At 33.8% G+C, this 27936-nt stretch overlaps 2 protein-coding genes across 2 annotated transcripts in view; one reads left to right on the forward strand and one right to left on the reverse strand.

Moving 5' to 3' along the window:
* The window catches only part of Ent1 (Equilibrative nucleoside transporter 1), a 466176-nt gene that overhangs the window by 161362 nt on the left and 276878 nt on the right, over nt 1-27936 (forward strand). The gene's annotated exons all lie outside the window — the stretch shown is intronic.
* The window catches only part of Pgant2 (polypeptide N-acetylgalactosaminyltransferase 2), a 115307-nt gene that overhangs the window by 12666 nt on the left and 74705 nt on the right, over nt 1-27936 (reverse strand). Inside the window, exon 5 of the mRNA XM_068776237.1 lies at nt 23345-23532. Within this exon, the coding sequence (XP_068632338.1) occupies nt 23345-23532 (188 nt within the window). The remainder of the gene's footprint in view (nt 1-23344; nt 23533-27936) is intronic.

The raw sequence follows: 27936 nt of genomic DNA on the forward strand, positions 1-27936 counted from the left end.
GAAGTAAAAAAATTATTATATATGTTTATAAAATTGTGTAAGTTGTAGGATGTTGGTATTCGCTTTGTGGTCGCAATCCATTTTGAACTTGTAAAAACCTGAGAGTCGCAGTCTCAGAGCTTCGCTACCTTGCACTGACTTGTTCAATTCATCACTCTATAAATACGAATGTGGGACAAATACGTTTATTCGTTTCCTGAATCTTGAAAAGACAAGTCCTAAGAAAATAATAAATAATAATTTATAGTTTATTTTATGTTTATTTAATGTTACATATCTTTTACATAAAAGATACAAAATTTTATTTTGAGTAGTTTTAATTTAAATACAATTAATAAATGTATAAATTAACATGTGTTTTTACTTTAAGTTTTTAACACTAAACTTCTTAGAAATTTACAGGAAATCAATATCAGGTAAGTAGGGGGTCTACCCAATACGGAAAAACATGGCAAGGGGTCTACGACACAAAAAAGTTTGGGGAACTTCTGGGGAAGTTCGGGCTCTATACCATGATAGATTAGTAACTAGTAAATACGTTGTGGTAGAAGACAAAGTGAAAGACGAGCTCCAATAAGATAGACAGGTCTCATCAAAACTGCCATTAAAAAGTCAGTAAATGAATGCTTTACTCCAAACACCGAGCTACATGGCGACGAATAGCAACAGAGTACCATAATCAGGGCGTGACTACAACCATTCTAACAAGGGTACACGACTGAGAAGGGAGAAATACGTTGTACAAATATTCTGATATATAGCGAAGATATGACCCCGTATAACGCGTTATGTACAAATTATCAACCATCATCATCATTTATCCCATCACTGTAGGGCATAAGGCTACCTCAAAGATATCTTATAACACCGATTGGAAGTGCCCAACATCCTGCGTTTTTCAACGAAATTAATAAAGTCGTCTACCAACAAGGTGTATAAACATACATCTTGTTGGTAGACGTACCACACTTCGCTCGCCAGCCAGTGTCTTTCCGTTCCTAAACCTTAAGGTTGCAGTGGTTATTTGTTATCTGTATAAACGATTTCTGTTTTAACTTATTATGTACAACTGTAAGTTAAAGTAATATCTATGTCATAAACGAAATATGAATATTTGTCAAAGTAGCGTGGGTTTAAATATTTATTAAATAACACATTTGAATTATTATTTATTGAAATATCTATAAGTGGTTACCTTCGCGAATCGAATATCATAAGTTTGGATAGTCAAGATCGAATATGATCCAGTAACCTTCAATGTGCCTTTCAATCTAAGCCGTGGCATATTTAGTCGCCAACGAAAGTGGGCCAAGGTTCTATAAGTACAGATGTCCAAATTAACGGAGCTCTATCGACTTTTACTGGAGATGTTTTAAGTTAATAATCGTGTTTTGCAAAGGCCACATTTTTATATATTGTTTTTATGAAATGTTATGTAATTGGCATGTCGCAATATATTTAAGAGTGATCATTTCATTTATTAATTTGATATCTTTTACTTAAACAAGTTTTTTATTTAGCACACAAGAATAATTATTATCATTATTTCAGCCGTAAGACATACACCGCAGGACATACCCCTCCCCCATAAATTTTATCATTTTTTATGTTCCTCCTGCGGTGTTTGGGGCAAGGATTTTACATTATAAGATTTTTTTTCTTTTTACTGTTTAATGACTGCTGTCAAATTTTCGACGGCTTGTAACAAGTATCATTTACTTTTTGTTTTGTATGGGTAACGTGGTATTTTTTATCAACTTATTACCAACTTTACAAAATATTCTATCCGTAAAACCCGTATTTTTATATTCAATTGTTTTTTGCTTAAAAATCACTGAATAAACCTAAACACAGACAGCACATACAGAACATATACAAAGTAATACAAATGAAACGATCGCGAACAAGGTCACATATCTAAGTGATACTCTGCCAAGGTTGTTTATGTAATGTTACGAGTCATTGAAAAAAAACATGTTGTCCTGAAAGATATATAATTTACTGAAGAAACAATATGTTAAGTAAAGGCTCATGAAAGCGAAATGTCCATGCCTCTTTTTGAAGACCGAATAGACATCGCTTAGTCATGGAGGCTATTTTTTTATGACTACGTTTTTGGGGCTCTTTTGCATGTATAGAACAGGATTAGAAAATAAATTAGAAACTTATGTGTGAAATGTAAACAGTTTTGAAATCGAAGACTTTTGAAGAGTCATTATTTATATTTATATATATCTGTCGGGAAAAAATATTAAGCTAAGATAATAAAGAAAATGTTACAGTTCAATTTTCTAAGATTGCATGGTGAGTTCGTGGTACGAAGTTGGTCGATAAATCCTACCTGGAAATTAATATCAACTTTCTAGCCACATAAGCAAGTCAAGAAATTTTCCAATAATATCTGGATTTTTGGAAAAACCGTAATCGGTTTTTGTAACATAATAAGGCATGTTAATTTTTGAACAAAAAAAAATAAGCTGATGACCTCAGCCACCGCATTCTACTGATACTCTGTGACTTTTCCTGTTTCCGCATCTGAAGGGGACCATGATGAAGTCCTCCTACCTTACTGAACAAGGCCACAAATTATATTTTTTGAAGTGCTTTGAGGATCGAAAAAAACGTTGGCAGAAGAGTATATATGAAGGGTGTTACTTTACAGGGGTCAATACAGATAAAGATTTAAAAATAAAAGAACCGCGATACTTTTCGAACAGACTTCGTAAATATTTGACCCCTTAAAATGACTAAAATTGGTACATGTTTCGAAATACAAAAAAAATATATAACGTTAACTCATAAAGAATAATCAATGTAAAATCATTAGAATAATGGAGATGGAATCGTATTGTTACAAGTTATTTGCATTATTTTTTTATTATTCTGACCACTCAAGGTCACCGTGACGTCTGTCTACAACCGGACACAACGTTGTTACGAAAATAATCGATCGATGCTTAGGAATATTTTAACTAACACATGCTATGAAGGCTATATTATAAGAAGGTTTAAGTTCACTTAGAGAGGAACGGAGAGGGCTATGCTCGGAGTTTCGCTGCGCTTCAGAAATGAGGACATCCGCAGAAGAACCAAGATCAATGACGTAGGTTGGAGAATTGCTTGTGGAAAATCGCTCATGTAAGCGATGGCCGTTGGAGCTAAAAGATTCGCGATCACGACCGTCTAGACGTGGCGTGGGCAAGCTCCCCACTAAGTGGACCACTAACTAAGGCGACGTAAGACCAGTAATAGTTGCGATCTTTAGTGTACGCCTATACCTTGCAGTGGGGGTTCATCGATTTTAATAGGGCTACAAACGATGACGGAATAATAGCATATATTTTAGAAATATAAATAGAAAAAATTGAGATCTGAATTCTATATTTTACTTTATAATGTTGTTTATAAACACATGAGCATAGGTAGCCAAGCAGCTTACCGCGGCTTACCGCAGTCTTTAGACTGAGACTTGCGATCGTTGTTATCGGGTTCGATTCCCGGGTCACAAACTTATATAATTCAAAAATTTATAGAATTGCGAATGTACGCAAACAAGTTTCCTGAGGATGGGCAGCAACGTCCTCTGTTTACCATAATACCACACTGCGATCGCCAACCATTTGCCAAGATTGACGATTTTAGTATATTTTTCATGAATATCTTTAGGAGACTTATGCCTTGCAATGGGCGTCTAAAAGCTGAAACTACAATTAACACATAACTTAAACTATTGTAAAATATTTGCAGTTGATAGAGTTTGATTTCTCATTCTTGAAAATTCATTGTTTATTATAGCGGATTGTAATCTGCATTAACTGTCCAAAGTAACAAAGTATAAAAGCTAGCAATACAATACGTAAGTTCTTTATTTATAGCTGACCAAGTTAAAGCGGTAATACAATGTTACGTAATAGAGTATTACCTAAGTAGACGGTTACCGATCGACCGACATGTATCACAATATAGGTGTATATATTTGCTATAAAGTTACCGCGGTTGTGTAAGGAACGATCGCAAGAGGGGTGAAGGGATGGCCATCGATGATCCGCTTTGCGCAACCCGCTGTATCTTCCGCTCACTTCGACACGTAATGATTTAAGTCATATGCGATAGCGGGTAAAATTTTAAAATCTTTATTACACTTCTTTTTAGTGAAGTTGTAATAAAAGAATTACGTATACTAATAAAAGGTCTATTGAAGTTTAATAGCATTATTATTTTGACTATAAACCACCTGTTATTGAAAATTTTTTTCAAGTGCCGAGTAGATTTCGTCCGATTAATTAAAGGGAATCTGTCGCACGTTTGACTTCAACTTTTCCAGTCATCACCACTTGTCCGAGATTTAGGGCATCCTTCATAGGTATGTGGTCGAAAAAATTCCATTACTCGACGCAGGGAAGTTGTACGAAGTCTTGTTTTAATAATAATAGTCCACGGAATTTCTAGCATCTCAAAAGCTCCCTCACAATCTCGATCGGCGTTCTTTAAGGTAAACCTTTCTGACTTTAAATAAAGAGAAGATGAAGCAATTAACCAGTTTATTTTTTTAATTTCTCGTGATGCAGTCTTTCTTTATGTTGTACAACTACACAATTATTATCACGCCAGTCAATAGACGCCAATTGCAAGGCATATGCCTTCCCAAAAAGATCGCCACGATGATCTACCCTGCGTTGCCTGCCTCCAGCGATTTACTTGACCTTAACCTCATGGCATCGAGTGTTGTTCGGACTCAATCGGATTTTGTGGTCGGTGTCCATATAACCTTCTAGTGATCATCAGTTTTTCAAGATTGTCACTGCTATTTTAGAATATGTGAGCATAAAACATAAATCCACATTGTGCATACAGTTAAAGGCGAGTGGACACTCCGAGCTCCATCAGTATCTATTCGTTAGTTCTATGTTACTTTTAGCAATTACTACCGATTACATAAAAAAATCAATATATCAATATAAATTTATATTTAATGGATTTTATTCATTTATTCAAAGGAATTATTTCTCTTATGTCTTGGAGCAATTTATCGAATGCATCGAAGTATCTGTTGCTACTATGCGAGGCAAGTTACTTTCGAACTAAATCGCTTTTGCAATTTACGTCGGTCTCGATGCGCGGGCGCATCTCGTTGCGTGATCGACCAGCTCGCGGACGGTAATGAACAAACAGTTTTACTGTTATTTTTATAGTAACGATAAACTTGTTACATTTACAAATATTATAATTCCAAGACTTGTGAATACACTTTGTGGAATTTACTGTGAAAGGAGAAAGACTTAAACGTAACCAGTTTAAAAAAAAAACGATTTATTGAAAAATGAATATATAGGTAATAGGGATAACTCAAAGAGTTGTTCGTATGTAGAGTAGACGCAGTGGGCGGGGCCCATCACTCATGCAACTAAAGGTCAAAGGGGCTGTAAGATTTTCGCGTGATGACCACATTTGAATCATCGTCATAGTTAAGGTTGCTGGAAGTCGCACCGCAAGACCGGTCATCGTGGATATCTTTGTGAGAGGCCTATGCTTTGCAGCCAGCGTTAATCAGCTTATATGATGATGAAGATAAATGAGGATATTTGAACCGTGACGATACCAGTGACGTGCAGAGGCTATAGACTAGAGATGCCCGGTTGTGAGGGCCTCTGAATATATTGAAGCTGTTGGGTTTAATATGTATAAAATCTCAATAGACGGAGTTGTAACGGTACGTTTGGGGTTCGATTCTTATTATAAAAAGTAACTTTATGTGAATTAATACAATTAATATAAGGTTTCTTTTGCCACTGCTAATAAACGGTGAAGGATATTGTGATTACGAAATCAACATCAAATTGTAAAAACGAACAACGAATCTTACTTTCTGACGTAATTCTCAGGGATTCCCGTTCAAATATACGTTCACCGTTTTGGATTTACCACGTTTTGACATTGCCGTTTACATCATATATCATCGATGACAATACATCATCTATGTGTAAAAAATATAACTTTGTAATTTGTTGCTGAGAAAATAAAATAAAGGAAAGCTCGTCTAATTTGGCTGCTATTTGTTTTTCATATTGTTTAGTATGGAGAATTAAAAACGTAAATTGCGATCTTGTCTTTTTTTTTAAATATCAATACTAAAACTTCAAAACTATATAACTTATATTTTATCTGACAAACCTTAGTATTACAAACCGCGACAAACCGCGTAAATATCTTGCAGGGAATAGAGATAAATGATGCGTATTAAAATCTAATTACGTAATTGTTTTGAGGGATTGTACCGAGACAAATCGCGTGCGCGCAACCTTCAACCCTAATTAATATGTATTCGTCGGCCTGCAACTATCACTTATCAACTCAACCGCAATAAATGGATGTTTAGGTCATCCTTTCTAAAATATTGACATACATCCTTTAAATACCTTTACATTTACATGTCCATATTAGAATCGATCGATGCTATTTAAGTCGGAAAAGATATAATACAATTTTGAATTTGGAACGTCGTTATTTTCAAGATAAAAAAATTGTTATTTTTTTATAAGACTACAAATATCACATATAAACTAAATTATTTAACATCCACTAACGTTAATATTAAATGTAAAAATAACTTCTGACTTCTGAAGACATCTGATTCAATGTAGTTCGTATAATTTGCTGTGAAACACAACTAATTTAATAGATTTACTTTTATTAAATAGAATGATGTTAAAAAATAAACATCACATAGTTTTTTAAGTGCCAGTTTTACAATACACTTCTAAATTATCTTAGTCTATTACACATATTACAAATGCAACAGTTGTACGACTTCCCAGAAGTGAACAGCATATGCATTAAAACAGAGACAAAATAACACAGTAGACCGAGTTCTACTACACAATCAAACATAAATACTTATACCTTGCTTCCAAATTTGAATTATTTTAATAATAAAAAATATTTATTTATTCAACTATGCTATTATACATTTGCACATCCATAATTAATTTGCTACACAGGCAAGTCGAAAGTCATTCTATTATTCTGAGATATCATGTAATATATATAAGAACTTTACTGAACAAAAACACATATTTGTAAATAATATTTACAGTAGACAATGAGTTTTTCAACTACTGTAAATATATTATGAAAGTGAACAAAAAAACCGTCTGCGTTTGTTGCGGGTTATTGGACATCATGGCGCGATTGAATCCCTTGTGGCAGTAAGGATCTTAGCTTGAAGGATGTCATTAAATGTTTTTCATATAAATGACATTTAAAAGAATTTCATATATCTAAGTGATAGTAACAAATGGGTTAAATCAATTTCATATATCTAAGTGATAGTAACAAATGGGTTAAATCAATTCTTGTAGAAGTTTCGTGTTTGGCTTCCCCTTTTCAACACAAAGTCTGTGCAATTTAGCTACGGACTTATTCGCAGAATTTGAAATTTTGAATTACATCTTTTTTATTGCATTATTCAAATTGTCTATCAAATTGAATTTCGTAAAATTCATATCATGCTGGTTTAAACTCACACCTTGCTTTTTACACGTATTGGTTTTTTAACAAGATACTGTTTTTTGTAATGTTTCCATCTTATGCTTGTGATTGGTTGCGCCTAGAACTAGCTAAATATGTGTTTTATAAATCATTATTATAAAATTGTTAAAATTGTAATTCGATTAATTAAATATGCAGGGTATATTGGTTATATATATATATTACTCTTTGAGTAATGGCAATATTTTTATAGCATAAGCCTTGTAAACAACGATCTTGCGACCAAAGAACGTAAGACATATAATACAGTATTTATTTAATACGCTACGTAACAATGGTTAAGGAATAGCTCCATAGATACATTAATCTACTGAATTTTGGTTATGTACATAGATGCCGACTGCAACCCATAGGTCTACTCCAAGATATCTATGGGGGATATACCATAATCGCTCTGCTTAGCAGACGGGTTGGCGATTGCTGTGTGGTATTAAGATACGCAGAGGATACTGAGGACCATTCACTAGAAACCTGTTTGTGAATAGTGGCAATCCTATATATAATGGACATATAGTGTGAGTTGCCCTACGTTAGATCTAATGTATGATTTTATTCCAATCGAACCCGCGACCTGCAATCGCAAGTACCAGTCCTTTACCGCTAGGCTACCAATGCTCAAATATATATCTTATTTACTGTGAAATAATCATTATTTCACAGTAAATAAGATATATATTCAAGCAACATATCCAAAAACCATATCTTCAAAAATTAATAAATGACGTAATTATAATAGCTTTCGAAGTTCGGATTTAATATAAAATTATTAGAATAAATTATCCTTTATTTTGTCACTGCAGACTGTGTGCTGCTAGAAACCAAAGGACTTTCGCATTACAATATAAAGAATATATTAATGTAACAAATTTCAGACTGATCTCTTTATATAGGATGATTTACACATATATCCATTCCTGTAGAAATTATAAAGCTATGTGCAGACGAATGAGCTATACATTCACAACATTAAAGCTTTTATATTTATAACCGATCACCCTGTATAGTATTCTAAGGAGTTACCTTTTTAACATATAAATAATAAATGATCACGTTGCAATTCGGTCAAGATGCCTACGGAGTCAAGCGCCAAATTACATCAGTTTCATGCTCCACGATTTGTACGTCAATGCAAATTCGTCTCTAACGAGCGTGAAAACGTCTCAACACTCCTGTCTTAAACGCCTAATGCAATTCTAAATATGCTATTTCTTCATGGCCGTTATCATTATATCAACGCATGCGGCATTTGTTCATGAATTACAAAAGAGCTTGAAATCACTTCGTATTTTGTAGTTTCACACCGACAATGGCTTAATTTTATGCTTTTGTTCACTTAGATTCATTAACAGTGTTCGCTTTTCTATTTATTTATTTAAACAAAACTAAAGGAGAACTTAACGCGAAGGCATTCTCTACCAGTTAACCGTTAGACGGTGCTGAAATAAATTAATAAAGGTAGATGAAATAAGTTAATATAATATCATACGAAACACAGGTAATAAAATACGAAAAATAATATAAAAAATTAAAATTGTATTGAGAAGGAAAATAATCACATAAAAATAATATATATAATACACACACACACACACACACACACATATATATATATATATATTTCAACATTTACATGAACAGAATTCTGAAAGGAGCTTGCTAGAGAATTAAATTCTGCTCCCTATAAAAAGGTCCTAATTGTCATTGAATATGTAGCTAAGGTAAATAATATGAACAATGATAACTTTAAGTTACAGAATATGGTACGTATGTCTATATTAATATCAACGTTGAACATTATTTTTCGATAATAGATGGCGCTAGTATACCTGTCATTTCAATACCGAAGATATCGGGCGCTCGGCGTAAAAAGGCTATTTATGCCAAGTGCCATGCATATATATGCCATAATCCTGTCAGCCAATAAGTATCTACTGCAAGGCTACTGCTACTAAGTCGCGTTTTATCAGCTCGTGGTCGGCGCTCGAGAACCTTACGATCCTAATAGCCTTCGGTTGCACGATCAATTCCGCTATGAGCTACTTGTCGTCAATTATATAAAAATATGACCACTCAACTTTCGCTTAATATAGCGAGTTTCATATTTCTAAGTTTTTCTATTCATCTGTTTTAGAAATAAAAACTTCGCGTGAATAATTTGTATGGTGAAAAAGAAAAGCATAAAAAGCAACATAAATTTAGCAACAGTTGTAATCAAACCCAGAAAAACAAACAACTGTGAGAGTTCATTTCGTCTTTATAATTGTTTAACGTAGCATTCTATAGTTATAAAGAGAAAGTTAAAATAAAAGACGCGGTTTCTAAATACGGATATTAATTCAGGCGTTGCATAATCTCAACATTACGGTGAGACTGTCCATTTGCAGATGAACTCTTAAGTATTATGTTACCGGATATCTGGATCACGGCGTGCTAGATAGAAGAGAAAAAAAATAACTGTTCGTGTGGCCAGTAACATACAAATCCTCTGCTCATTATTATCTCTGTTTGAATAAAGAATGTACGTTAAGAAATTATATCTGAGAAGAATTTATCACATCACAGCACTTTTACAGTCGTCTACAACAGGGAGGAACAACACGCGGCCCGCGGGCAACTTGCGGTCCTTTAGACATGTTCATCCGGCCTGCCGAGTATTTCTAAAAATGAATTTATTTTATTGATTTTCTCTCATCAATATATTATAATAAAAATAGCTGATCCCGCAAACGTTGTTTTGCAAAAAAAAATTAAAGTTTTTAATTAACAAATGTAAGATAAGGGTTGATCGTAGAGGGGTGAAAATTTAGGTTTGTACGTATTTTTGTATGCTTTATCATAATAAAATAAAAACCAAAAAAATTGTCTAAAAAATTAAAAATAAAATTTAGGGGTGGACCACCCTTATCACTTAGGGGTATGGAAAATAGATAGTAGCCGATTCTCAGACATACTGAATACGCATGTAAAATTTGGTAAAATTCGGTCAAGCCGTTTCGGAGGAGTTCAAGTTCGAACACCGTGACACGAGAATTTTATATATTAGATTAATCATTATAAAATGGTAATCCGTATTAAACCGAAACAATCTAATTTAAGTTTCAGTTGCTTTTTTTGTCAGCGAACTTATCAGTCTGACTAATGGCGCCTGAAGTCATAAATTACTTATATTTAAAAACAATTATGATGGTGAATGACCACCAATCATAGCTGAGTGATCAAAAACAGCGTACGTGTAGCCACCTCATCAAAATCGCCTAATATTAATCAGCTTGTATCAAACAGTGCCAAATTACTCATTAAAAATTTCATTTAAAATCGTTTTTCTTTTTTTAAATTTTACACTTTTAATTTTAATGTTTACTATAAACAAGCCTTTGGAAATTATTAATACATTATGTACGGCCCGCCAAAATAAAAATTTAATTGGGTCGTTAATTAAAAAGGTTGTTCACCTCTGCTCTACAGGTATGAAGTTATAGGTAATATAGGTTATGTTTTACAGAAAAAAAATTTGAACGAGTCGACATCAGAGAGATAAGATCTGTCAAAAAAAAATTAGTACAAAGTCATCAAAAGCACTGTGAGTGAGTCACTGAAAACAACGTAGCATTTTTTATTTCTTTACACTTTATACATATATAAACATGCTTGTATATACATATTGTTTATATATCTATATATATATATATATATTTATATATCTATAAATATATTTACATGAAAAAGGTATTACACAAATACGAATAAATAACAAATGCTACACAATTTCCTATTTTAGCGGTCAAGGAAGTGCTCTTTTACTATTAAAATAATAGGTTGTCAAATATCTCCCTTCCGCTTTTTTGCTCTTTATTCAATGCTTTATAAAAAGTGTTACTGTGATCGGATTTAGTTCAAATATGCGCCGTTTTGTTCGATAATCTGTTTCCATCTAGACGGCAACTTCATAATACCTCCCTCGTAGAAGCCCCCCTCCTTATTTGCGAAGAACTCGGACAGCCACTTTTCACAAACCTCTTTTGAGTTCAACTTTACACCACCAAGGGCGTTCGCCATGGACAGGAACAGGTGGTAATCACTTGGCGCTATGTCCGGGCTATATGGTGGATGTGATAAAACCTCCCATCCGAGCTCCCGTAGCTTCTGACGAGACATCAACGAAGTGTGTGGTCTGGCGTTGTCCTGGTGGAACACTACACCCTTCCTGTTGGCCAATTCTGGACGCTTCTGGTCGATCGCCTGCTTCAAGCGGTCTAGTTGTTCGCAGTAGATGGTAGAATTAAGCGTCTGGCCATATGGGAGCAGCTCATAGTGGATGATTCCCTTCCAATCCCACCAACCTTGGCCACTGTTTGGGACGATTCACCGGCCTTCGACCACGACCGTTTTAGCTTGATATTGTCGTATGTGATCTATTTTTTGTCGCCAGTCACCATCCGCTTCAAGAATGGGTCGAGTTCGTTCCGTTTCAGCAGCATATCGCAGGCGTTGATTCGGTCCAGAAGGTTTTTTTGCGTCAAATCATGCGGCACCCAAACATCAAGCTTTTTTTTGTATTCAGCCTTCTGCAGATGGTTTAAAATGGTTTGGTGACTAACTTCCATCTCCTGGGCGATGTCACGAGATGCCACATGCCGGTCTAACTCGATGTAGTCCATGATTTGATCGGTATTTGTCGTCACAGGTCTTCCGCCGGCTGGCTTATCCATGGTGTCGTTTTCGCCGGCTCTGAATCTTCGAAACCATTCCTCCGCGGTTCGAAGTGATAAAGTACCATCCCCCAAAACATCATTAATCTCACGGAACGTTTCTCTAGCGGATTTGCCTTTAACGAAGGAAAACTTTAAAATAGCGCGAATTTCGGCGTTAGTGAACTCCATGTTTACACGTCTATAACTGTTGAACGCAATATCCAAACTAATCATGCATAGCGTCGTTTTGTAGGTTATGTCAAGACCTTTCAAATTATGTATAGTATTGCCAGATACGAGCTCTGTAGCGCTTTGTACATAGCCGCGAAATTCAAAAGACAAAAAGGCGGAAGGGAGATATTTGACAACCTTTTATATTAATAATGAAATTCTTAGCTCCGGAAAATCAAGCATAGTTTGAAAATTTAAAGACTCCGAATTGCAAGCCTTATAGAACGAAGATAGCAATTTAACTCAAACTCAAAAAGCAGAAATGTTAGAAGTTAACAACAAACGATTTCTGAACGTTTAAAAGCGATGAGGATGATTTAAAAGTTGAGAAAATAGGGCACTATGTCAATTTACTGAAAAACACGGTGAAAAGCGAAACACCATCAGTGAATTGTTCATAATGTAGAGAAATCGATAGCCAATACTTTTATCAAAGTATTTTTTGCTATACTTTGAAATAAACGAAACAAAACATTCGTGTGTTTTGTTTCGTTTATTTCAAAGTATGTGCGCATATATGTATATGCCAAGATACCAAACAACTAAACTAGTTGGTAATTGAAAGAAATAAAAAAAATATCAATAAAATCAAAGCATTGAATAGATGATTATCTTTAATATCTCTTGACCTTTATCCGCTTGCAATACGTTACACAGAGTACGCTTTGGTAACACGTAATTTGGTACAGTACCGACTGCTTTTGCGTAAATGTCGAATTTAATGATAATGCTTTTTTAGTTTACCACTACCAAGGCAATTTAGATAACAATATTCATAAGTCTATTAACTTAATTTGATATTTAATATGAGGGGTGGGGATCTCATTAGTTGAACCAGTGACTTAGTTACTTAGCGCAATACCGCGGTGACTTTGGAGAAGCATGTCTTGCATAGCAACAAGCTTTGATATATTATACAAAATGAATGATTGTAGGTGTAAAAGATGAAAAAAATTAAATGCATGAAACTTTAAAGCTTCACATCTACTTCCTATCATCTTGTATAAAGTGATCACTACGTTACATTTCTTTTTTTAATTTCAATTTGACCGTCCAATAATGGCTGTATAGTCTACAAAGTAAGATAGTCAATTTTAATATGTAATAATTCGTATTTTAAAAATAGTTTTACTGACTGTTATTACGTAATATTAATTCTGAAACCATTGTTTTGTGGGTAGGGTGGTACATCCAGGTACATTCACTGTATAGCTCATTTGATTTTTCATTTTTTTATCACTATAATGAAACACCTATATACATATGTATGTTTATAGTTTTGAATAAATTTTGTAGAAAAGAAAAAAATAATTTGATCTTATATATGTCGTTTACATTTTAAAGTTCATCCAACATTTATTTAAAATAAAATTAAAAAAATTTTCACCCATTAACATCGACGCTTTAACTTTAAAAAAAAGAATTAAAGGAACAATAATTTACGTTATTAATTCACAAAATGAAATATTCTTGAAAAAAAGAATTTAAAAAAAAGAACATCGCGCAAGAGCGTCACGTCGCGCAGTCCTTGACATTAGCGCGCCAGTCACGTCCCGTCACCGTCTGGCCCGGTTGTTTCAACCGCTTAGGCTCCTAACACACTAGCGATGGAGTCATAAAACTAAATGTAAACGAGACTCCTCCGATATATTATTAAGATACATGATCAACATTTAAAATTCGGTTCGTTTTTAATATTAACATTAGTATTCACAAGTTCTATTACGTGAGAAAAAGTAAATCATTATGTATAAAATAAATAAAAAAATAGCTATAGTCATTGCCTGTCAACCAAATGTCACATCTACCGTCTTTTTATATACAAACAGAAGGCAGATGTGACACTTGTCAAGTATTTTCATCCAAATGTCAGGATAATAACTGCGATAGTATAAAATCGAACGCCTGTCACCAAAATATCAGGGTATCGGTAGTGAAATAACAAAATACTACCTTTATTTTTAAAATGCATTTTAAGGAATTATGTTGTGCCTATTAAATGAATAGAGATATATAATTAAGTCTATTTTATATTAAAAAGATAAACATAGTAACGAATGGAAATTAAACGCTGTTTATAATTTGTAAGTCGTGATATTAAATTGATGATTTAATATGTAAGAACATCGAATTCAAGTCGCAGTCGATAGTGTGTTCAAACCCTAAGGGCATTAGCGCATCACTAGACAATATGCGGTGACATTTTAATACCACAATGGTGCAACTATCGGATGTTTGCGGTTGCGACGTAAAGAAATAATGAGCGAATTAGAGAGTACAAAAAAACAATTGTTTCACGAGACGACCCGTGAAATTTTTGGAGATTACAAAATTTGACATAAAAGAGACGTGATCAAAGTCGTAATACGGTTAAGTATGATACTTGAAATATGCTATAAATTCCATACCGTTCCTGAATTTTAAAGTTACGCTTTTGACATATTGCACATACAGATGTGTAAGCAAGTTTACTTTTTTTAAAATCGTCGTTTCAGTTAGAAACTTGTCTGTGAGCAGTTGTAATCATATATAATTAATACAAAACGTGTGAATTATGTAAGATTGTATCACGGGAATCGAACCCGCGATCTACGCTTCTTGGCTACCACTCCTTCAATAAAATATAATAATTCTTAGTTCAGTTTATAAAATTCTTTTTCATGCAAGCTACTGTGTTAAGATGTACTTTCTTGTAAGGTGGCGTAGAAAATTCAATACCTAATTTAATTTTTAAATTACTTAAGCCCCTTGTTATGCTTATCATAGAACGAACTTTTTGTACACATTATTATTGATGGTATAAGAAAGTAATTTTATGTATAATTTATTTAATATTTTGTTTTACGCGGTGAATTATTGGATAGCGTTGTGTGTTTTGTTTCAAAATATTAAAGTCAGAACTATGACGTTGTAAATATTCCTTGGACACATAACTTTTTTAAGCACTTGCACTTTAAATATTCGAGTTCTTCCTTGACCCTCCTGCCTTACTTTAAAAAGGAGTTTGCCTTCTCCTGTTAAACTATAAAAGAAGGGTGATATGTTTGACACCAGATCACGCCTCTCCTCATCTTAGTTTCAGCAGTATGATTTCAAACGTAATAAATATTAATTTTACCGGTTTACAACGGTTAGCGTCTTCCGACGATCTTAACAAAGTTGTCCGTCCAAGGCATCTCCACTTCATGAATTAAATCACTAGCCTATCTACTGCCAATTCAACTGGCCAATCCGCTGGGCTAAATTGGGTTACTTATGTTCGTCTATGGATCTCTTTCGAAATCTCTCTCCTCATTTGTGAATTGACGTCGCAGTGAAATCCTGAGTATACCCTTCTACATTGATGATGGCCCTATAGTATATATTTTTTAGACCTCTCATTCATCCGTATAGTGGTGGGGACAGGGTCTTTTTAATTCTTTAGTAATTTTTTCACTTTCTTTTCTATTTACAATTTTGCCATTTTTTTCCGTCACAATTTCATTTATTAAATAGAGGAACTGTTTTTCTTCACAGTATCTCATATTACTCTAGCTCACTAGTTTTTTGCTGCACATTAATATGCTTTCATCTCCTTCGCTGTTATAATATCACAGTGAGTTTTCTTTATATTACAATACAATTTATTTTTACCTCCTTCTTGTCTAACTGGTTAATCTATTTACATTTATTACAATTTTTTATATTTTCTATGTATATCTCCGATTCCGTTTTTTGTCTTGCAAATGCAGGAAAGCCGGTGACCAAGTCCGGCATGGTCAGGTCCAAACCCTGGAGTCAGAAGCACGAGGGACACTCCTTGAGCTTAAATCTGTATAGGTATTTTGGGAATCAACCGTGGCCATTGCCTATAGTATATTAAATAATGTTTTTAGGCCACAATTGTGAAAACTGTAACATATAAGTAAAATCATTATAAAAGTAAGTTCTGACATAATGGGAAACAAAACCAATGTGTCAACAGTTACGGAGGAACAATGGTACGTCGCTCCAATTAAAATGAATTAATTCAGCTGCCCTAGTCTTTGCTACGGCTTCATTGGCGACCCGCTTCTAATTAACTGTAACTTCGTTTCAATTGAATTCGTAATTTGCGATAATAATATCGAGGAAGTTATTATCGAATTCATTATAATAATAAGTTATTATTGATAAGTTTGTTGATGGATTATATACGTTATAATTTTTTTTTCTTTTCAGCGTATGGATGCCCACTGCAAGGCATAGATCTCTTTTAAAGACCGCCACGATGACTTATATATATATATATATATATATATATATATATATATATATATATAGTGTTGCCCGCGTCCAGCGAATTCCACCGACTTTAATTATGTCGTTTGTCCACCTAGTGGAGGGTGGTGGGTACCCACGCCGCGTTTATTGGCTCGTGATCGCCACTCAACGGCCATTGGTTATAAGTAAGAAAAGGACCAATATTTAGCCACTTCGGCACATGCAGTGGTAGTCGTGCAACAAAGTGCACCGCTCGCCAGCCGGCTGATAAATGTGTATGCGGCAAACAATGCGAATCACACAACCGCCACCGCCAAATTACTCAACACGTGTTTCACCCCTCCACGTGGCATCTTCAGGAGACACACCGATTAGTGCCAAACACAGAGTCCGTTTGCCACCAGTGCATGTGCGGAAGTGGCTAAATATTGGTCCTTTTCTTACTTAGGATGGACTTTCGCGAGGTAACGCCTGATTCCATTAAATTAGATATACGAGTAATATGCCTCTCCCATTCCCACTTTAGAGGAGCAATTCTTTAAGCTACGTCAGTGATCAATTCTTCTGCAGATATCCACATTTTTGATTCGATGTCGCAGCGAAACTCCGAGCATAGCTCTCTTTGAGCCTTGAGGCCTGTCGTAAATGACCACTTCTCAGATACGCATGTCATCACTGGTAACACATCGGTTTCAGAGCTTTTCGAACGCTGCTCATCTATTTAATCATTTATAACAATGTATTACGAAAGTGTATATACATTGTGAGTAACGTACTGTAGGTACAACGTGCTCCTGCTTTGGTTCTGATTCACTTCTATTTTGATCTTTAAGATAATCTAATATAACATTGGTGCTCATAAAGGGTAAGCGAAATTATATTATATTTACTTGTTTACAAATACTGCCACACAGATCACTGCGAAACATGCTTACGTGCCTAGTGCGAAGACAAAAGTAATAATATACTTATAATAATCTTAATTTCTTGCATCAAGAAAGATTTATTAGGAGTTGACAACTAAATAATGAAAATGGCGATACATAAGCAGTGGTAACTCAGGGATTAGAGAACTTGCGATCGTAGGTCACTGATTCGATTATCCAGATACAATCTTTTAAGTTTTTATACATTAATTATATAAGATTGCCACTACTCAAAAAATTTTCCGAAGATCGGCAACAGCGTCCTCTGCTTACTATAATACCAGATTTCGATTGCCAACCCGTCTACCAAGCGTGGCGATTATAGTATATTACCCCATAGTAGTCTCTGAGACCCTTGCCTTGCAGTGGGCGTAATAATGATATTTATATGTCTATAATGATATAAACAAATATGATACGATTTCACCTCGTATTTACATGCTAAAGGAACATATGAAATACATCACGCGTAAAACACATTCCATGTGCCACCATCCGCTACTAGCATTTCTACTCGCAGACAAATAAAATGGCTTTGTAAATACAGAGAAGCTTTACAGTAGGCGGCGACATTTGTAAATTGTGTGTTTATGTAAGATATAGGAACTAATGTTTTCTATTGCTTTAAATACAGGAAGCTACTACTGGATAAACTCTAATTATACTATAAAGTTATCTTAGGGAAAATAGAACCAAATAAGCGGACAGGTGTGTTTATGTTCTCAGACAAATAGAGTCCGAAAGCAGGTAGATGCGACGTGGGAAGTCATTGTGTCCGGGCAGTGCAAGACCGGACATCGTGGCGAATTTTGGGGCAGTATGCCTTACACGTTCTTCGACACCAACGATACAATCTCCTTCAACTTATCATGATGAGAAAGGTCGCTGGTAAAAGGAAGGTTGGTAGGAGAAAGAAGTCGTGGCTTCGTAACATTAGAGAGTGGACCGGAATCGCCAGCCCTGCTGAGCTATTACGCAGAACCAAAAATAAGGAAGAGAGCAGGAAGCTGATAGCCAACCTCCACTAGTCGGAGAGGCACTTCAAGAAGAAGAAGAAGATGCCTTACAGGGTGCGTCTATCTATTAACATGATAATGTTGAGATACATAAACATTCAGTATATATACGAGTATGTACTATGTACATGCTATAATAAATGCAGGTAAAAAATAATATCGAGGTGCAAATCCTATGTGAGTGAACGAAAGAATTGATAGAATTAGTATTTCTATATTCACTTTTATAATACATTAGGGCTTGTGGTATAACTTCTATGAATTGTCACCCAATTAATAAAATAAAATACTTGCATTAAATTTATAAAGATAAATTTTGTGCTACATATAAATAAATATTTTATATATGTTCTATATAGATTATAAAGCTTATATAACATACTATTAAAATCATATTACATGTTAAAATCAATGTATACAAGATATTCTTGTAAATATGCCACATCAGTGATTTAATAAAAAAATAATCATTATAATTGGTTGGTTTTTACATAGTTTTATTTATAAATAGTTTACTGTTGAAGTTAGTAACTATTTTAAGAGATTTAGTACAAACTGTAGCAAGCAAAAAGATAAACAAAAAACATTTCAGAAATATTAAATTCAATTTTAAAAACACGGACGCTAAATTCTGTGGAATATAAATCCTTACAATAACACAAAAACATGCCACATGAACAGATTTGGCTTATTAAATTTTTGTTTATAGCTATATTAAAATATAAATTTATTTATTTATTCTAATTTATTAAAATCTAATTTATTTATTTGTCTTATTAATAAAAATGCAGAGAATAAATGAGTATATAAATATATCATTATCATTATTCCTATATCACACAAAATAACATGCGGCCGCACTCAGACGCAGACATGCGCACTATATGTAAATGACATCGGTTACGCCGACATATAAATGCACATACTATCTAAAATAACTGAAACTTCCTTATATCGTTTATCTGTATTGTATACAGACTGGAACTATTCGTAACTAAAATAGTAATAACTGCTTTTCAAACTGTGTTTATATTCGCAACTTTAATGTACATGTAATCAGCTAGGTATTTTGATATTACCATTAAAAGTTTTAACTATAATAGCATCGTATAATTATCATTGCCTATTTCACTATACAATTACCTGTTTTTTATGTACATTGCTATAAAAATTTAAAAGTTTTTGACGATTAAATTACGGAATAACGGAATAGCTTTTAATTTTACGTTAACTATATTATTTAATGGAATCAGGCGTTTGACTCTGTGTTTGGCACTAATCGGTGTAACATAACTCCTGAAGATGCCCCGTGGGGGGGGGAAACACGTGTTGAGTAATTTGGCGGTGGCGGTTGTGTGATTCGCGTTGTTTGCCGCATACGCATTTATCAGCGGGCTGACGGGCGGTGCATTTGTTGCACGACTACCACTGCATGTGCGGAAGTGGCTAAATATTGGTCCTTTTCTTACTTAACTATATTATTAGTTAAATATTATTTTGAAAAATTTTCCTTAATACGTTAAGTACTAATATTACTTTAAGTATATTATAAGTAAAGTCATCATTATCATTTTATAAGTCGACGCTCTCTGTAAGGCATAAAACGTCTCCGAATATCGGCAAATGGCCGATCTTTCACTGCTCGCATTCCGAGACTTCTCGGGACTTAAATTATATCGTCAGTCTGCCTTGTGAGACGGCCCTTGGTCGCCGGAGAATCTTTCGTTTCCAATAGCCTTCATTCAGTTCATTCCATACAGTTTCTTGGGTATCTTCGTCCTCCTGCGGATCTTCTCATTCCTGCTTCTATCACACATTAGAGCCTTCTTAAAAGATATGCCGACCAAGTCTCGGATCCAAAGGAAAAAGAAAAATTGAACGAAAAATTAAAAACAATGGCACGGACGCTTATGTATGTAGAATATAGATCCTAATAACAAAAAAAGTCTTGGATCTGTAAGTAAAGTATTAGGAGGACCGGAAAGTAATGTCGCTTTCTTAAGTTAAATTCGCACGACTACATATTTAACAAGTTTTTATTTCACATCAGCAATATTTCATCTTCGTTATTAACAAAGTTTCAATTTCGGAGCGGTAAAAATTAAAAAAAAAATCGGTTTTTCTGTAAAATATGTTGACAGAAACGACGTTACTTTCCGGTCTCCCTAACAATCAAGCTAAAGATATATTTAATTTTTTGTAAGTTGAAATATTTATTTTGCGAAGAAAGTTAGATTAGAAACATTTGATACAACAATTGAGCAGGGTTTTGTAACTTAGTTCTACAGTTAAATTATAGCTTGTGTATGCGGCAAAGTCCCTGAATACCCACATAAGCTGGAACGAAATATTACAATCCAATGACGTCACTAAAGCACGTTGTCCGACTCGCGAAGGACCTACGCGTTCACAGAAACCGTTTCCTAATCGATTGCTACACCGTGTCGGTAGTTTGTGCTGTAATTTACTTTCAGTACGATCATTACGATACACGTTGTTCAACAGCGCGCATTGTACTGTCTACAATGCGATTGATTCGACTATAATTTTGTCGACTTTATTGTCGGAGCAAATTCACGCAATTCTTCCTTAATGTGACGTAATTTTGTGGCGAATGTTATTTTAAGATATGAAATAAACTTAAACTTCATGTAATACAAAATTAATAATTCGAAGTTTTGCAATATTGTTGCGTTCGTAAAAATAAGGATAGTTATTGCTTTTGGTCGATATCTCGTGCCACAAAGTACATGTTGTTTTTGTGTGTGACGAATATTTTTTATCTGCCTCATTCGAAAAATAGTTATTAGTTTCATGCTTTGATTCCAATTGTTAAATATGCAATCTATCAGTCTAATATTAAAGTCGTTTATAACGGAGAATTTTAATGCAATGTACTACCTTGATTTACGTTGTTAGATTCCTAGCAGCGGATTCTAAATTCAAATTTAACGTCGCTACTTTTCACGACCAATGTAAACGTCGCTTTGAGACAAAAAAATTTAAGATATCTATCGCTCCACATAGGATCGGTATTAAACAATATGTAAAAAATGAGATTATTCGTAGATCACAGTTTCAAGATACAATAACGATAAATTACAATTTCAAACACAGGGTATGAATGTATGTATGATAAAATGTATGATAGACGGATGTGTATTTTTATATTCTTTAACACATAAATATTCAGTACATATCTCCATTAGGGTCGGAGGTCAGCTCTGATTGCGTTATTTATGTGAGCTCTCGTGTTTATTTTCGTATTAGAGTTAGAAGCTTTTGTATGCGAATATAGCGTTATTATGAACTTATTTTAATGGAGTTTTAGTTTGGAAATTGCTTTGGTAGGACTAAACTATATTGCGGTGCAAGTTGTTATATCAAAATGTGTATTTCTGATAAATAATATCTCGATTAAATTATATGATCTCTGTTAGGGTGCCGTAAATACGTGACATTTTTTTTTTAAGCCCGTGGGTTTTCTTAAAAATACCGCTCTGGCATTGACATTAGATGTTCAAATGGATTAAGAGGCTTGAAGGTTTTTTTAAAGTTGAAGTAACTTAACAGCCTTTCTTTTTACAAGGCGGTTTAAATTGAGGAAGGACACAAGGATATGAGAGAGGAGACTTTGGCTTGAGCTTTCAGCATTTTGATTCTTATAGAGATGGCCGCACTTCACCTGCATTGCGTTCTGTTATAGGATTATATGTACACGTGGTTACATATACGGGAGGAAGTTGGTGTTTTCTTGGACTAAAAATTCGACTTTGCCGGTATGATCTTCAATAATAACTTGTAATACTCATAATTCCTAAAGAGTAAAATTGTATTAAAAAAGTCCTCGCTGCGCATGTCACTTTCTCTACATCATCTTCACTTACTGTACTCTACACCTACACAGGTAGAGTCCATTTTTGTGCGAATGTCTTCGATGTACTGGTGCTACGAACTGATCTTTAATTATGTTTTGCGGACCTCTGTTCCTGACCAAATTCCGATGAAGCTTTACAAAGTCTAACAGGTATCAGCAGTTACAATAACACATTTAATGTATGTTCGATCGAAGTGTGAAAGCGATATGTATTATGTGTATTCTTTGTAGTAAATTATCAAAAAAATAAATAAATAAGCATATTTACAGGTACGTATGCAAGATTAAATAAATTTATTAAGAAGCAAAATATTTAATCTGAGTTTTTAAATTACATTATGGGTCAAATAACCCATTTTGAACTTTTACATTTCAACTACACATACCATCTAATGCAAAGTAAGAAAAAGACCAATGCGAATCACATAACCGCCACCACCAAATCTCGATTCGACCACCAAATATGATTCGCATTGTTTGCCGCATGCGCATTTATCAGCGGACTGGCGGGCGGTGCATTTCATTGCACGACTACCACTGCATGTGCAGAAGTGGCTAAATATTGGTCCTTTTCTTACTTAGGATGGACTTCCGCGAAGTAACGCCTGATTCCATTAAATACCATCTAATGCTTTGGCACCTTTTGAATTCATGACTTTTTTTTAAATAAACAAAGTAATAAAAAAACTAAACTAATTTAATATACAGTTACTATACAATCATGATTCGTACATTCAATCAGGTAACATAATATTGGGTCTTTTGGCTTTGGTAGAAATAGGTACCTAGAGTAGATATTAGTGTTAATCTTACCTCATTGATCCTTTGCAGCAAGGGCTCTAGCCAGTGCACGTTGCATTCGACATGTGAGTCGAGGAAGGTCAGCACTGGGGCAGTGGCAGCGTCGGCTCCCCGTACCCTGGACCTCATCAGACCCTCGCGCTTCGAGTTGCGGATGACGCGGACCTTGCGGATTGCACGCAGGGACGCTCCGTCTTCAGCTGTTTCATGAAAAAAAAAATATTTATTCATATTATCTAATCATTTATAATTACTATTTGAATACGTCATGAGTAGAATAAAGATCTACTCAATTTGACAGAAACTAGAAAAAGTATTTTGCATATATATTCTATAACATCTAGTTTGTGCATTTTGAGCATTGATAACCCAGCGGTTAGTACTGAGAATTGCAATCGAAGGTCGCGAGTTCGATTCACGGGATATTATTTTATGTAATTTACTTTGTGTATTTATTATGTAGGATAGCCACTGCTTACTAACAAGTTTTCAAAGTATGGGCAGTAACACTCTTCTGCGTACTAGACTGCGATTGCAATGATAATTGAGCGGTAACAAATAATCTATGTATGAGTGAGATGGGCTGAAATTATATAGAAGTCTTATAAGGCAAAAGGGTTTATTAAATGTGGAGATCTCGGATCTTGCCGGTCTGCAACTTAAGACGTCAGTTAAATTACACAGATTATTTATTTATAACCAAATACTTTTATACGCATGCGACCTGTTTAAGGTTCTACTAAAATTCTGGATGCAGACTACTTCTAACCAGTCCTGTTAGAAATTAAGAGCCCTATGTCCAGCTGTGAATCTTCCACAGCTGAAATTTTGATGATTATAATAATTATTAATAATAAGAATCCACAAAGAACTGTAGAAATGAATCTATAAAAATAGCTGTGTTTGTATCGACACATAAGGATGTAATATTCAAATTTAGTGAAATAAATTTCGTTATATTTATGACCAAACAATTTTACGATTCACGTCAAAAGAGCATTATCCACGAATGCTCGAATGCGACAAATATTACTTCCACTTCGAGAATTTATTCGTCGCGTATAAAATTGAATAAATATTGTGGAGCTTTTATCAGCTGCACGGGTCTGTCAATAACTTAAATTCATATAAAAATATCTGTTTCCTTTTCCTGTTGTGTATTAATATTGCATGTTGTTATGGGTAAAGATATACTTATTTTTATGAATTTGATTAAATAAAACCTCTTTGTTTAGTCTAGAACTCAAGCGTGGGTTGGGTACTGTGACTAACGGACACGGAGGAAGTGTCCTTCTCCTTTAAAATAAGAGATTGGGTAGCATCTCTCTATTATGCGTATTTATGTAGTCCCTTTTCCACGTAAATATATATATATATATATATATGTACATGTATATATTTTTTTGGTTGGTACGTTACAAACATATATGAAAATATTTGTATGTACGTACACCCTAAACTGCCTTCTCCTTCATCTCCATCTAAAGGTTGTCTGGTAGAGATCGCAAGATCGACTCTTGTACTTCTCTATGAATCTCTCTTTTTTTTCTTCTATTTATTGTCTGTGATGTACAAAAAAGTGTTAGGAAATAAAATAAAAGATGAAATTAGAATCTTTTGTGGGTAACTTTGTACGATTTTACTATACATCTCCAGGTAATGTCTTTGATTTATCTATATATGTAAAAATAAATGTTTATCTGTATGCCCTTTACAGAATCGTAAATTGTGTGTTTGATCTTTAGAAAAGTTGTTGTGCCTACTAATGTTTCTAAGTAGGTATGACCAATTTTCGATAGATGGCACCACTATCATTCAAATTAATTTTTATATATTGCATAGTTCATGATTATTTGCATTGAAATTAAAACAGCGTATAATATGCTTTTAATTCATTTCTGTTGGTGGCGTAGCAACTCGCGCAGGGTACAGATATATATTAAATTTAAATAACTCTTATCACAGTGTGCATGATTTGTTAAGTGATAATAAAATTCGGGAACTCGTTCCTATACTCTATGTATTCCATTACTATACCATTGTAGGAAGGATATTGTAAAACCGACCACAAAAACGCCGCGCTAGCAGTTGTGACCTCTTTTCTCAGATAAGACTGCGTCTGTGACACTCGAGGCTTTCAAGGAAGCCATTATAGTGGAGCTTGGTTTGATTCCATTTTCGATTGAAGTGAGCTTTTCTGCTTTTGTCGTACATCTTTTAACGTTCACGAATATTCGTTATTATTGTTTAAAAAAATTAATAAGGACTCATACGTCTATTATCTACGGTGAAACGAAAAAGATATTAAAGACCTTTGGTATAAAAGCCTTTGGAAACTCTATTGCTTTATTATTAATTGAAAAACGTTATTATACGACAGGTAAATTGGATTCGTTTATACAAAATTGAGTTCTTCTGGATTCTTTTACAGTCTTACACATTTGGTTATTAACTGATCCAAAATGTAAAATAATATTAGCACTGACTTTCAGGCCAGCTCTTCATTTCAGTTCAGCATTCCGAACGGGTTCTAGCTTACTATTCTCATTGTTTGAATAATTGACTATATAAAAGTGTAATTAAAGTTCAAATTAAAAATAATTTGCCATTTTCTTGTTTCGAGTTGTCACCAAGTGTCACAGTTTCTTTGTCTTCACGTTGTTTCGCATAAAGGTATTTCTAGAGTAGCAACTACCTATTTTGTTCAACGCTTTTAATTGAATCTATCTTTTTACTTTTCTTTTCTCGTTCAGAATGACATTTTGTTTATTTGTGATTTTTCCAAGTCTAATTTTCTTTAAAAATTACGATAGCATATCTAAAAATTCAGTAGCGTTCCTAATATAACATAGCAATGAATTTTCCACAATTTTAAATTGTACATAGTTGATACAGCAGGTTTTAATTACATGTAATGAGATCGAAGAAGAAACTAAGACGCTTATCAAGTTTCAAGCATTGTTTGTAGAACAATAGGCCGTGTACACTTGGCTTCACAAAGCTAATTGGTGAATTGGAAGCCGCTCCGTATGAAAGCGACTCGATGTTTGTCGCTCACTGTACTTCAAGTTATTCCATTATAGGCTATTACTCGTAATAGTCCAATATTTGCTCCTACAATATTTCCACGAGGACCAATATAATAAAAATTTATATTGGATTAGAATTCTTATTGTTGGTGCTTTGTTTTACTACAAGCTGTTCTTTATCTCTAATGTATTCCAGTCACGGTTCCTTCTATCGTTGTTTTGTAACATAAATAACCTTTTTTGTCACAAATACTGAATTCGTCGGACAAAAAAATTTTTTTTCCAGATCTTTTACTCATTAGTACGAAAATTTCATACCGTCTTGCATTAGGTATAGCGGTGATAAAGATAAGAATTTATATAATAAATTCGAAATTCTAATTTGATTAAGCGAATCCAATTTTGATTTAACATAAAAAGTGGGAATACCTGCTTGTGATGTCTCTTATGCCATTTTTTAGGACGATTTACTATCGGAATGGCATGAGTAAATGTATCGGAAAAGTAGTAATGGAATTTTCGTGATATAAAAGACTATAAATTATACAAAAAAACACTGATGTGTACCGTGTGTAGGTAAATTAATAATAAAGATGTAAAAAAAATTGAAAGATTTGCACGAATAAATTGTTTTCTACGAAATTAAAACAAATTCTAAAATTTTAATGAAACCAATGACTTATTATTTTCATTGTTATATTCGCATACGATAATATAATCTTGTTATTATATGTCTGTAAGTAATATATATAATTAACCAAAGTGCTTGTGGTTTTAACTACAATCGCAATGTATAACATTGATCTTTGAATGCATTAGAGTTGTGGTCTAATTTGAGGTGGGAAACTTCCTTCAAAGACGTTTATGTTCTATATTCAATTTATTTTTAATCTAGTTTTAACAGCTTAGTTAGACTCATGGCTTGGAGAATAAGAACGTAATTTAGTACTTATTTATGGTATAATAATAAAAAAATATACACAGAGAGGCAAGCACACATTGTACGTATAGATAATAAAATTGGTAATTAATTTAAGACATATATGGGAAAGGAAATGAATAAAATTTGGATGAAGATTAATATTAAGCAATAAACAATCCAGGTAAAAATGATAAGTAAGTAATAATTCGATACGATACAAAGAAAAAAATTAAACAAGGAAGTAAAATAATAATAAATACAACCAATATAAAAAGATGTCTGCCATCTGGCGGTAGAGGATTACAGACAGCTTAAATAAAAATTAAAAAAAAATAACATACAGCTATAGTATGTACTTTACTAAACAAGATTTCTTGCCTGATTGAGAATTAAATTTGTGTTCGAATGATGTAATGTAATTTACGTTTAGCGCAATTAGATATCGATGTATTTGTCATCGTTTGTCAAATCAAACGAATTAAAGCATTAATTGTTAGACTATTTCTTGTGGTGATAAACGCGCTATATTTTGAGGCTCTTTTCGAGTTTCGAGCTGGAAATATTCAAGTTGTGTAAGATATCCTACTCTTTAAGTAAAGAACAGATTTATTTGGGATTCTTATCCGCTATATCTCAATAGTAATAATCCTTTG

Source organism: Battus philenor, unplaced genomic scaffold (assembly GCF_028537555.1).
Source record: "Battus philenor isolate CCGP_79_NKW_IND1 unplaced genomic scaffold, ilBatPhil1.0.hap1 SCAF_12, whole genome shotgun sequence".
NCBI classification, from domain to species: Eukaryota; Metazoa; Arthropoda; class Insecta; order Lepidoptera; family Papilionidae; genus Battus; species Battus philenor.